The sequence below is a fragment of the Fulmarus glacialis genome, unplaced genomic scaffold, assembly GCF_000690835.1.
Source record: "Fulmarus glacialis isolate BGI_N327 unplaced genomic scaffold, ASM69083v1 scaffold37971, whole genome shotgun sequence".
Lineage (NCBI taxonomy): Eukaryota > Metazoa > Chordata > Aves > Procellariiformes > Procellariidae > Fulmarus > Fulmarus glacialis.
Window position 1 is genome coordinate 4,339 of NW_009194199.1, and position 14,221 is coordinate 18,559.

Genomic DNA, 14,221 nt, shown 5'->3' on the forward strand with positions numbered 1-14,221 from the left:
CTATGATGAAGGTATTCCATTTTCTACATAACATGTATTTTGTATGTATGAAGTTTTTTATATATATGTATGCATGTATGTATGTGTATAAATTCTGTAGATATTCTTACACTCATGCTCTGTCTGTCTGTGCCAGTGAACTTCTAATTATCCCCTATAAGGGTGAATTGCTTCAGCAGAAGAGACACCACCTTGGGCCTAGAGAACTCTTAAGCTGTATCTATATTAGTAAATTAAACAATGCCTAGGAATGTTCCCGGGCATTGGAACACAATTGCTCTCCTGGGGTAAAGTCCTTTCAAACAAATCAGGAAATGAAGCCCGATTGTCTCACATCTTAGCATACGGAATGCCATTAGATATGTTTTACTCTATCACAGTGTTAATTTAGCAGATAGAAGAAATGTCATTTATGTAATCATTTATGTCATTCGTGAGCAAAGTATCGCTCTGTCACATCTCTGCATATTGCATACAGAAAAGGAAGAAATACAGTTCAAACAGCATGCTCTAAAAATACGATTTCTTTCTAAAAAGAAAGATTCAGTACTACAAATGGAGCTTAAGTGTGCAGCAGACAACATTCCAATTTATGTGTTTAAATGTCTTACGCACATAGCAGCGGTTCACACAAAGTTACATTTCTCTTGGGGTTTCATGTGTACATCTTACTTGTGTTTCACTGCTCTTAATTAACTTTTAATTTCTTTCACTTCCTGCTTTAGTGACACTGGAACTAAACCTCCAGAGAGTGGCATCTTTGGTTTTATGATTAATATTTCAGCACTTTTAGGTATGTATAAGGTACTTGGTTTGAACACAGCAAAGAAGTGAAAACTAGCAAAAGTTGTCTGCTTACATTGCAGTCCATACAATATTCTGCAGAAAAAGTACTCCATAGTCAAGTGGTAGTATCGGATAGATGGAAGTAATATCTAGAGGGCCAGGTCCTTAGGGTCAGTAAGTGCAGGCTTAGAGGCACTTCTGTCTCCTAAGAGCACCTCATCAGTGCAAAGCAGTCAATGCAGCTGGAAATAAAAAGCATAAGAAAGATGGCATAATTACTTTGCAAAAACTATATCTTTGATGTAGGGAGACATTAGGTTCTAGGATGCTGCAGCAAAGGGAAGAAGTGTTGAAGCAACACCTGGTTTCCTCTGCAAGATGCCTACTCCTCTACTAGATGTCTACTGGCCTTGAATCAGGAAGTTTGGCGTTTTCTATTCACTTCTAGGGGATGGAGGATCGAGAGCTGTGTATCTCTGTATACAAGTAGTCCATGAGGGGGGTTGGAACTAGATGATCTTTAAGGTGCCTTCCAACCCAAACCATTCTATGATTCTATGATTCTGTGAAAAATCACATATTGTACCTTTTCTAAGAGCCTCATTCAGGCATACTGTCTTGGTGTGTTTCATGTAACCTCATAGTGCCTGGACAAAGTTACCTGATTTATTTTTCCAAATGTAGATAGACTGAAACTATGTTCTGTGTTGTTGTCGTGGTTTAACCCCAGCTAGCAACTAAGCACCACACAGCTACTCGCTCACTCTGCCCACAATGGGATGGGGGAGAGAATCAGAAGGGTAAAAGTGAGAAAACTCGTGGGTTGAGATAAAGACAGTTTAATAGGTGAAGCAAAAGCCCCGCGCGCAAGCAAAGCAAAACAAGGAATTCATTCACTATTTCCCATCAGCAGGCAGGTGTTCAGCCATCTCCAGGAAAGCAAGGCTCCATCATGCGTAACAGTTACTTGGGAAGGCAAACGCCATCTCTCCAAACATCCCCCTTCTTTCTTCTTCCCCCAGCTTTATCTGCTGAGCATGACATCATATGGTATGGAATACCCCATTGGCCAGCTGGGTCAGCTGTCCTGGCTGTGCTCCCTCCCAGTTTCTTGTGCACCTGGCCAAGCATGGGAAGCTGAAAAGTCCTTGACTCGCGTAAACACTACTTAGGAACAACTAAAACATCAGTGTGTTATCAACATTATTCTCATACTAAATCCAAAACACAGCACTATACCAGTTACTAGGAAGAAAATTAACTCTATTCCAGCCGAAACTAGGACAGTTATTGAACTGTGGAATCCAGTCTACAGCTTATTATATCCAGATGAACCGTGATCTTCTAATTCAGTAGAGGCATTTGTCAGGAGTGAACTGCATATTGGGGTCATGTAGGCTGGAATAAAATCTGTGTGTAGTGGTACTAAAGAGCAGCCAGAAGTGACCCAAAAGCTTTGAAAATATTTTCTAGTTATGTTTTTTGCTGTTTACACTCTACAAAAATGTATTAATTCTTCAGGACATCCATTATAAAGAGATGTAGTTCTGGTACAAGACTGCATATCAGAGCAAAATAAATTCTCCCACTTCCAGCTTATGGTTCATCTCCCTGTAACATCTATTCCTAATGTGGAATGCCAATGCCTCTGTGCCTAAAACGCACAGGAGAATGGGATTTAAATTAGCATTTTTCTTGAAGTGATGTGCAGTTATTTCTAGATAGCATTAATATGCGATGTTAAGACTAAGATAGTGTTAAGACAGTTCTGTCTGAAAGTAATAGTGAATAGTGAATAGTGAATCTGAAATTCACTACCTTTCTTCTTCATCCCAGTGAAGTTAAAGGCAGTATTATTTATTGTATTATGCTTATAATTTTATTCTGTGTGCTAATGTGTAACAGGGCAAGGTGTTAAAATGTAAGCAATACATGATCATTGAACAAAATATGTATTTTTTGTTTTTCAGGTGTAATTACAATGTACATCAGATATTTATTAATAGAGAAGCAAAATGAGTCATCGCACTTTGTTAGGTCTTCATGCAACATCTTTTCATTATGTATTGGATTGATGGGCTGTATTGGAATGGGCATAGTTGCAACTTTTCAGGTATGACTGTAAATTTTGTATCATAAATGAAACTAAAGTTGTTTTACCAGTTAAAATATCACATAGATAAGAGTGGTTAATGTTATCCCCATGTGGATACTTGGCAAATGGAGTAAGAATGTCTTTCTTGCTCCTGCCTTTTTTCAGTAGCTTTTAAAAGACAGATTTGCTTTCTCCCTATATACTAGATTTTTCACTTTTACAGTTATGTCAGTAAGAGGTTTTGTGTGTGATTGTCTCGTAAACATTAATATAGGTGCTTTTGCTGTAAAATTTTTACTATGAAAATTTTACTGTAAAAAAGCTTTGCTATTTGCAGTTTAGTTTGCTTACAGTCAGGTAGGGCAGAATAAGTCAGACTAGCAAAAACACCTGTATTTTTACCTGAATGATGGCACGCATACTAGCAGCATTTTCTACAGAATAAACTAGACTTATCTCACAAGTTAGAACACTGAGCACAATATTAGCCCATTGTTTTGAGTCTGTAGGAGATGGCATAACAACATGTTAAGTCTTTTGATAGAGACATGTAGATTTACCACTTACTTTGCCAGAAAGGATAAGACATCTCATTATAAATCAAAGAAGTCCAGCCCTCATTGTCTGAAAGAAAATTCAATAGAGAGGAAAAATATTGAAACAGATTGTTCTTTTCACCTTTTCTAGTGAGGAAGCGTGTAATAGGGTAGATTCTGACACAAAGAAGTACTAGGACAATTGTACTGAAAACTTCAGCTGAGAATCAAGTCAGGTTTAATTGGCAGTTTGAGATACTGCCTTTAAATCTATGGAAACAGCTGAATTATTTCTTTTAAAGGATGGTCTACCTTGGGGAACATTTTGGTAAATACTGTTGTGCTCATATAGCGACCTGACAACATACAGATAAATTGAAAATAAAGATTGTCAGGGCTTCAGCAGCCAATACCATTTTACATGTAATTGACATGGTATTTTCAGACAAAAACCTTTGCCTTAGACTGATACCTTGCTCTTTTCAGTTTTACCTCCAGGCAGTGTGTGTGGATTGCAAACACTACAGGCACTGCAGTCTATTCCAAGCATGCTATTCTACTTTTAAATATCTGTACTCTTATTGATTAGATTTATATGTGGCACAAAAAAAAGTTAGATGATGGGGAACAGTGTTGCTTGACTGAAATAGAAATCAAACTCAGCTTCAATAAGGAAAAGACAAATCAGGAATGCAAAATAATTTGGGAGAGTCAGGGAAGCAGAAGCTTTGACCCTAAAGTTTCCAAAGGGGCACCTTGACAGTTATAACATTGGTTCTTATCTAATCTCTGTTGTCTCTCATTGACTGTTCATGAACTCCTTCCTCACCTAATTTCTCTTTCCTCTGCTTTGACCTTACTTTCCTTTCTATGTTAAGCACATTTTATAGGAAAGGTTCAAAACACAGTAAGGATCTAATCTAGCTAAGGATCTGATCTAGCAGATTTTTGAGCATGCTTAATTGCCCAGAAAGATGGAAATGCTGGCTTGCAAGTCTTCGGTCTTTTAACTGTATAGTGTACAACTAGTGAACAGTACACTCTTATCGCCATTTACCAGTAGAATAGCTGAGACATGAAGAGGCTGTGAGATTTGCTCAAGATCAGGTAATTGTTTCAGGTCAGAAGACTAAAGCAAAGCTGGAATTAGAATTTATTTCTTTAGCATTCAGTGTAGTCCCTCTAATCAGTGGGTCATGCAGAAAATTCACATTCATGTGCACTACCTGTTTGTTTCTTAACACTTATTTTTCCCCAGCAGGTGAGCTAATACCATACCTGAGTACTGTAGTAGAGCTGATTGACACTTTGGGCATGAGGTCATTTTCTCTTTCTCAAAGCAAAATATTTAGTTTGTTAAAAAGGCTTCAGTGTGAAATTATACTGGAAATATTTAAGGTTTGCTTTTATTTACTCAAATCTAGTGCCACTTGTGGTGAGTCTTTTAAGTAGCATAATTAGTTGTAAGGAAATTTTTGTCACCCTTTTTGCTTCAAGGTAAGATATGGTAGGTAGCATGGGATTTTAATGGTATTGGTCTCTGAACACTTAACAAAAAGTGAGGAATGAGGTGGAAGAAAACGCTAGGAGTGTGTCCTCTAAAAGCAAAAGAGTTCCTGAGAAAATAAGTAATGGTCATGAATAAGGTGTTTGTTCTTTGTTTTAAATAACACAATGCTTGAAATACAGAAATGAAAGACAGTGGAGAGTTAGCTTTAAGAAGATAATTGGATATGGAAGGAAAAATCCCGTAGCCCTTAATGAATAGGCAAAGCAAAGACCCAGGTCTTAGCAGGTCTGGTTTTGCCTGTTAGACGTTACACATGATTAAAGGAAGATCTTCCTGTCTCTGACTAGAAAGCTTAGGAGGCTTACCGTAGCAGATGTAGCAAGATTGCCCAGGTTCTGTAGGGGTTGAGTGTGATGAGCTTTTTAGGGAAGCTGTGGCAGTTTGATAGGAGCAATCATGAGAGCCATGTTAGAAAAGCTCTGTATATTGCGTATGGGGCTAAAAGCAAAAGCCAACAATTATGCTTGCTTAATGCTTTCCATACCAAATCCTGTTATTCCTATATGGAAGGCAAAAAGTGGGGCAGAGGAGAAGAAAATGCAAGTACAGATGAGATACCACTTAAATACCTGTGTGAGGAACATGCTTTAAAATCTGACAGAGCTTAATACATCACCGAGAGATAGAAGGGAATTAGTAGAAAGAAAAGCATGGGGAAAAAGAATTTAAAAGAGCATGTGAACATAATCACCATTACAAGACAAAGAAAACAGTGGCCTCCAGGCAGGAAAGATTTTACAATATGTAATGAAAGGATACAGATGTGTTTTCATGAATCACTAAGATAGAACTGTGGTACGTCAGATCATAGCACATGTTTTGCTATGCTCTGGTGACAGAAAGGAGCTTTAAAGCTAACTTACCTGTCTGATATTGGATTCCAAGGTGGCGTAACTTTGTATTTGTAATTTTTTGAAACATTTAGAATACAATCATTTCTCTGGAATCTTCATCTGTTTTGTTACTGGATATTCTACTTGTTTGTGTTTTAAAGGAGAGAATCTTCCATAGGTAGGGTATTACAAAAATATAGGCCACATATAGTGATACTGGAATTTTATACACACTTTCACCTGTTGCGGAACTTGAATAAAAGTGGTTGATGATGTGGGGAGGGGAAGAGTAAGAGGGCTGAATAATTCAAGAGACTGACAGTGTAAGACCTTCATATCAAGAGGTTATTTCAGGTAACGCTTTTTTTTTTTTTTAAATGTAACTAATTTTCTGCTGACTTATTTCCTTGAGCCTTGTGGCTGGCCACTGGAGGGTGGGGGATGGGATGGAGCTATAGCAGTCACTATTTAGAACAGCTCCCATGAAACTTTACTGTTAGTGAGAGTATGGCCACACAAATGTAGGTTAGACTTTCAATGCAAAAGGATGAAAATCTTTGGCACGGTAAAGGGAAAAAGGAGGTATAGGAACCTCTTGAGAAAAACACAAGTCAGTTCCTGTTTGTGCAAACATTAATTGGTAATAGACCAACTGTTGAACAGCACTAAAATTGATCTATGCTTTTATGTGAACATGGGAAAGGACTTTGACCTGCTGGCTTTGGGCATGGTTAGTTTACCTCTCTGAGCTACTCCTTCTCCATTTTCTTTCATCTTTGGGAGAAGGGACTGTTTGCCACTGCTTGTACGTGCCCAGCATAATGTGGCTACCATCTTCTCAGGGCTCATTGATTCCTACCACTGTACAAATAGTAGCAGCTAACCATTGTGCTGATTCTCTTTCCAGGAGCTGTCTGTTCCCAGTGTCCATGACATAGGAGCTTTGGTGGCATTTGGCTCGGGTGTTGTATATATTACACTTCAGTCTATAATCTCTTACAAGTCCTGTCCACAATGGAACACTTACTTTGTGTGTCACATAAGGATGGCCATATCTGTAATATCATGCATTGCTTTCATTCCCAGTATCCTTTATGGTGTATCCCATTGTTTTCCCTTTATGTGTTCATGATTTTCCTTTTAAGTTAAACCATTGCTGATAAAGGATGAAAATGAGGTTACAATCTTTGCTCAGGGGTCTCTAATATTTCTGCTATAATAATGCATATAGCATGTCGAGACACCATTAATAGCATAAAGATCAGTTTCAGGGTCTTCTAGAAAGCTGTATCTCTTCTTTCAGTGGCATATTTAAATCTAATACCCCAGTGTTCTTCATAGGATCATATGATAATAAATCTAGACCAACTTTCCAACTTCCTTCATTTTAAGGAGGGTACAGAGAAAGGCCTGCAAAGGGGGGGCACCGCTTCTAAAATGAACCTAACACACGGACATATAAAATACGGTTGGCATACACAAGGTTTCCTTCAAGCCTAAGCAGATGCTTTTGATTATGTTGGTTGGTGCTTGGCTTCATTAGATGCCTCTCTTGGAGACACACTCAATACACTTACTGGGTTTTCCCACAGCCTGCTGAAATTAGAGTCATCCCATTGAGTTTATTGGTCTTTAGGTGATCTGCCAGTGTTGAAAAGTGGTCACAGCAGATCATTGCATCAGCCAGCCAGCTACAGCCTGCTTTTGGTTTCAGCAGCTGTGAAAGGGCTTTTAAAGAGGGCCCCAGTCCTGAGAGAAAGTTGTACAAATATATCAAGGCACTTATTGTGGACCAGTGGAAACGAACATGATTCCCCTTCCAACAATGCAGGACTCTACTCCCACAGTTCTCAATCATGAATGTGATTTAAGTTTTGGAGTGTCTCCCCTTACTCTTTGTACTTTGGAAGAATCCGCAAAAACCTTTATTTGTGCAGAAATTTGTTTTGATTGCTGCTATCAGTTACCTTTCGATAATGTGTTTCATTTACTTGTCTTCTTAATACTTTGATTTGATATTCTGGTTGTTCAGGATCTCCTGTGTTACAGAAGGGGGAAATGGGGTCTTTTTTTGTAAGCAGACATTTTCACTATTACTTACTAAACTTACATAGTTTCCTTTACACTGTGTTTTTCCCAGTGATTGTGTTTGCTTCACAGATTTCCATGACAAAAATTGATTGGACTCCAGGTGAAAAGGTAAAATCTCATTAGGTAGCCAACTTAGCCTGCATCATATTATTTGGGGTATGCTGTTATGTTTATCTAAAGGTGTATAGCATTACAAACACTTCAGAGACTTCAAATAGTACATAATCACGAGCAGATTTATGAAATCTCACCGATTCGTGCATGCTGGTTTCCAGTTATTTCTTCATTAGAAAACTGTCTGCAGCTTGGGTAAGAAAGCTTGTCACGGATGGGTCGATCTTCAGAGAGTTAGACTTTCATTTTAACCACACATTTGAAACTTACCCGTAGAACAAATTGTTAAAAAAAAAAAAAAGATATTCTGGAAATGAGTTGTTCTACTTCCTTTTATAGTCACATTTCTTGAAAATGAACTTCACACATGAAACAAAAGTGGACCAATTTGATTCTGAAATTTTTGAGGTTTTTTACAACATTGGTTTTCTCAGCTTTTTCACCATTCTTTATTAAATAGTTTTTACTATTGTGATAAACATTAAGGGTCTGACCTGAAGCATAATAAAGTCAATATCACGTATTTGAATTTATTTCAGTGTTCTCAGAATGATAACTATGAAAGGTAATTTTTCTTTCTGGGCAAACTTTGCCACATGGAGGTATTAAAAATACCAGGTTAAATAATGCAGAGAGTGTATCCTGCTTGAAGAGCTTAATAAAAGAAAACTTGGCAAATGTACTTCAACCAAACAGTGACAAGGCAGTTGTGAGATAAATCTTTGCAATAATCTTAGTAATATCTACCTCTTGAGGTTTTTTCTTTTCACTTGAGATGTAAGGATGAGAAAATTTTTTTACTGAAACAGATGGCATGTTTGTTGATGGCATGTTAAGAAACACTTTACATTCTGTTTGTGTCATATTACATAGGTTTTCTGTGATGGACTACTTAAAAACAAAGGTCTTGTCAGGAACTGTCATACAAGGGTAGCCCTCCGTTTTAAAACATCGTGAGAATTTACTGTAAGGGATGGTACTACAGAACTCAGTGGCTCTGAGTAAAAGTTTTGAATATGGGCACTTTGGTATCCTTCACATAAGAACTAAATTTTTTCAGGTGCAAATTATATTCAAGGTATGTTTTGATCTTGTGCTAATTGTAGTTTTCGTGTACTATTTTTTATGTTAGTGCACAAGACATGTTGCTTAATGGAACATATGCAACCTTGATAAATATACTTACCATTCTGTAAAAACTAAATCTGAATTGACTTTTATACAACAGGATATTGGGATGATGAGTCATAAGTCTTAGAATATTTGTTGAATTTACAGAAGAAAATGTCTATTTTTATAGCATTCCACAGTTATTTTGCTTAGCTGTTTTATCTGAAAATTTATTTTATGTCTCATTCCATCAGGATTATACTTATCATTTTGTGAGTGCGATCTGTGAATGGACGGTGGCCTTTGGTTTTATCTTCTTCTTTTTAACGTTCATTAGAGATTTTCAGGTTGGTTACTACATATTTTAGCAGTGACTAAGAAGTGCCATGAATTGTGTAACAACAAATGCAATATAAAATTACCATTCTTTATCTCAGCTAGATACACAAAAGCTAGACAGAAACAAATTTTATCAGTCACAGAACTGATTTCTGTCTACCTAATGAATATTTTCCCCCTGGGTTTTAAAACATAAAAATCAGTTTTATAGATCAGTTTAATAGTTTAATAGGTGTCTGGTCTTGAAAGTTATTCAGTAAATTAATATCTTCTACTTATTTACCAATCTTTTTGTAGAAAGTGGCCCTCTAAAGGTGACATAATACCAAAATAAATGATGCAACTAAAACTGCATTTCTTTCTACCTGAGGGATTTTATATAATAATCCAATGCATTTCAACCATAGATGTTTCCTTTCTTTTTAAAAATTACACATTTTGATACACGTTCCCTCACAATGTGAAGAATATCAAATACTTTTTGAAAAGTATTGACATTAAAACCTTCTGGTTTGGGTAGCTGGATCTGGTGATGCATCAAGCCTGACTTTAAGGGAGAGAAAATATTAGATTAGTTAAAAAGAAAACACTTCTATATGATTTGTGAAAGGCATGCCTTAAACTTACTTTCCCAAGCTTTGCCTCACCAACTCTTGTTGTTTGCATAGCATGTTCTAGCTGCAGTGTTTCATGGGGGTTTTGTTTGGCACAGGGATATAAAATGCTGAAAATACCAATGTGTGAGGCTTAACTTTGGCAAAAGAACTTGTAAAAAAAATTAAAAAAACATTGCTTATGGCAAGTGCCTTGTGGAGATTTGAGGGCAAAACCTCCTGTAGGTGTTAGGAGGATCATGGCCTCCTTATTGTTCTCAGACTTCTGGATGTTTGTTTTCCCCATAAAGTAGTTGGATCTTTGCAAGAGCTTAAGGTAGAAAAGACTGAAAACTGCTGCTTTATACCATAATTACAAAGATGAACTAACTCAGTTGTAATCACTGTAGATGTCATACCCCATACATAGGTCTTTCATATATATCATTGCCTCACACAAGTCCCAGAAAGTCGAAAACTAGATCCAAGCACTTGCATTACTGTAGAACTAATAATCGAGATCGCATATGTGAGCCAATTGGTGCTGTGATAAATTGCTGGAAACCATATCCAGAATTCGTGTAGCTGGGAAGGGAGGAAAAATAGTGAGAACCCTCTAAGTCCTCTGGCATAAAACCAAAGTTTGACATCAGATCATGTAAAACTTTGTAATTAATTTACTTGCTTCTTCACTTACATGCTTGCTCAGTGTGGAAGTGGTTAATACTTATATATAACCTGTACATAACTTTCATAAGCATATACAGAAATACATTTTCAACTAAGGATTCAGAGTTAACATATATTTTGCTAACCGATAGCAAGCATTTCTACACCTGTTTACTTTTGACTGATAGTACTGAGTAGACCATGGCTGTAGGGCTTTCCCTTGTTAAAAAAAAAAAAAGCTAGGTTCTGCAGAGCAAAACACTGTTTTAAAAAAAAGTAATTGTTCAGAATTACACAATGCATTATTTTAAAGGCATATAATAACCTTCTAAAACTGACAAAAATATTGAAATACCATTCAGAAATGCATGCATCATTAAATTTACCATTTTGGTGGGGAGGTATTTATTGCCAGTCCATCGCTTTCTGATGTCTACATATATGATGGTATCTGTTTTATCAAAAGTCAAACTCTTCCCTTGGAGATACATACTTGCAGACAATGCTGTAGTCCTCAGAGTAGCTAAATTAGTTTATAAGTCTGCTTCAGATCACAGATCCCAAAGTGTTCAACGTTGAAAGTTTAACTGTATATAAATATTGTGAACATAATAAATAAGAGAAAGTGATGGTATTAAACTATATAGAAATGCAGACATTTTAAATTACAGGCTATAAAATAGCATGAAATCTGATGCTAGTGTTTGACAATGACAGAAAGATCTTCAGAAAGATTCTGTCCTCTTTTTGTTCTAACCAGTGCTCACAGAAAGCCAAACTATTAATTCAGAAAAAACAACCGCCAGACTCTAAGAAAAATAAGCCTTCTTTTTTAAAAAAAAATTCTCACAGTATGTATTTCACTTAAATTTGTTTTTGTTTTATCTCCTCGTACTTTATATCACAGAACTGTAAAATTAATCTTAAGCTGATCTTGTTTTATTTTTCTTTTAGAGAGTTTCTTTAAGGATATCAACAGAAATACATGAAGACTCCTGATAGTCGAAAAAATTATATTTTATATATATGAATGTTCTAGGTTTCTTTCTACTAATAGAAAATGTTGCAGGGGGATTTATAAAGTTATGTAAAGAACCCGTGCCATTAACTCTGCAACATCTATAACAGCATCCACTGAAACATTTTAAAAACTTGCTAATGTTCCTGCTACCTTTTTGCAATATTTTGTAATTTTTATACTGTTTGATATATTAAAAATACTGTAATAGAAGCAATCTGTAGAAGCACTTGAAAGTCATTCAAAGACTTTTGATCTCCTCATCTCTTCCCTTTCGGACATATCCATACTTTTTCATTTCTTATAGTCTGCTTAGTAACATCAGTTTTAAACTTGAGAAAGTACATTTTGGAAATAGATAGGAAAGTCTGAAGACAATGGAAAACACTAAGGCTGAATTCCTACTCTGTTAAGTTGCAAGGCCTGCGGAGGAAGGTGTGAGCAGAAGTGGGCATCTTTGTTTCAAGACTAGAACTTTGCAGTTAGTAGATGGCAACACTATGCTGCATGTTTCTGATAGTGGGCACTGTATACAAATACAAATCCTAGGAGACATTTAAACTATGTTGCTTGAAAAATGTTTTCTAATCGTCACTCTTGTAAAAGTATGTTGTAAAAGTCTACCCCTTTCTCCCTTCTATGCACTGCTGGCCGTAGGAAGCTTAAAACTGAAGTGGAAATAGAGAGTAAATTTACATTTATGCACGATCTACTAAAGAGAAATCTTACTGCAATTTGGTTAATACAAAGCAGAAGTTTTCCAGCCTGTGTTTTAACCTACAATGATGGAATGAAGACAGCCTCCAAAAAGTCATTGGGAGTGAATGGAAAACAAGAAGAGGCACCAGTAGTTCTCAGGTGTTCAGTTATATGTGTATGAGTGTTATATATATATATATCTATAAAAAACTAAAGAAAAAAAAAATCCTGGAGAGCTTCCGTAGTGAAGATACGGCATATTTGCTACTATAAACATACTTCTGTAATGAAAGACTTGGAAAGCAACTAATTGAGAAGTCAGATGTTACAAGTATCTGGAGGCAAAACGGTCTTTCGTGGACTGATCCACTACTTCCATTTAGTGATTAACCATTTGGCTATCAATCAAGTTCTCTGAAAATTATATTTGCCATGGTCTATCACAGTTTATGCAGAAATATTGATGATTTTCAGTTGCTAATTTTCCATGAGATAAAACAAATGTGTGTTTTGGACAATGATGTCTTAAGACTAGTCATCTGTTGATATTTCCTTTAATGTATATTTTAAACTGTATTAAATTCAGCTGTTTCACAACTTAAAGAGTCCACGTTTTCTTTATAAGTTCTCCCAAATAAAAATAGCAAAAATGTTTTTCACTGGCAGATTTGCTTTCCACAGTATTCAGGTTATGTTGCAGAGGTTTATAGTTACAATCATGTTAAAAATCGAACCTAGTACTGACTAAATGCAAGACTTATGTCTTGATGATTAGGTATCCTGCAAGGGGCACACATTCTTTCAACTGAAGGTCAGAAATACTCTCAAGAAAATGTATACCAACTACAAAAAGTGCCATCCTGTTGTTTTGAAGGCCATGTTAAGAAGAGGCCATATTTCTTAGTGCATTGTCTATTGTTCTTTTATTGCTTTTTATTCCTAGCTTTCTTAAAGTATAAGGAACCTGAAGTTGTTATTTCAAATTATATCAGATTTCACCTCATCAATTTACTAAATCCTTTACGTGGATAAAAGAAATTACATTAACTTGAAGTTCAGCCTTAACTAATATTAATGTGTTTTTACAGTGAATCCAAATACACTTAAACAGGAAAAGAATTATTTGTATTGTTCTGATTTAGGCAGGAAGTCACCACAATAAATTTCACAAGTTTCAAGGTGAGAGAACGCTAAGAAAACATTAAATCATCATCCCAATACAAGGCTCCTGAAACAAGTTCACACTTATTTAATCTCTTAGTACTCTGTCCTCCTCAAAAGAATCATATCCTGCCTGCCAACCTTTACAGTGCTTACAGTCTCCTAAAGAGAAAAAGACAAAAACAAACAAACAAACAAAAAAATTTTTCAGAGATAGTGGCTGAATCAGGATAATCTTGTTTGCTGAAATCGTGTTAATTCAAGTACTGAAGAACTACTGAATGAAATCCTTCCCATTTTTCTAAGCTTTATCATGATACATTTTTATATAAATTACGTTCATGACCAAAAGAACGCATCACCAACAGTTTGCCTTTTATTTAATTTGTTAGGCCAAAAACATTGACATGCATCAACATGCAGATGGAGACAACGGATTATTACTTCTTCATTTGTGCAGTGAACAACTAGTGAAAACACTTTGATTATTCCCTGGCTCCAGGCAGCTTTTCAGTAAAGATCCTAATTATTTTTTCAGCTGAAGTATGAGTTGACAAGTTGCAAGCAATTGAAAAAAAAATTTATTCTAGCAAGGTGTGTGATTTTA

General features: G+C 36.1%; 1 protein-coding gene across 1 annotated transcript; it reads left to right on the forward strand.

Moving 5' to 3' along the window:
- Positions 1-720: 720 nt before the first annotated feature.
- On the forward strand, positions 721-11,794 carry DRAM1 (DNA-damage regulated autophagy modulator 1; the record flags this gene model as incomplete). The annotated part of the gene is made up of 6 exons (XM_009587689.1): positions 721-793; positions 2,757-2,899; positions 6,728-6,905; positions 7,961-8,019; positions 9,390-9,482; positions 11,691-11,794. Coding segments are annotated over 6 exons (591 nt in total), but the record flags the coding sequence as incomplete, so codon positions are not given.
- Between the last annotated feature and the right edge of the window lie 2,427 nt (positions 11,795-14,221).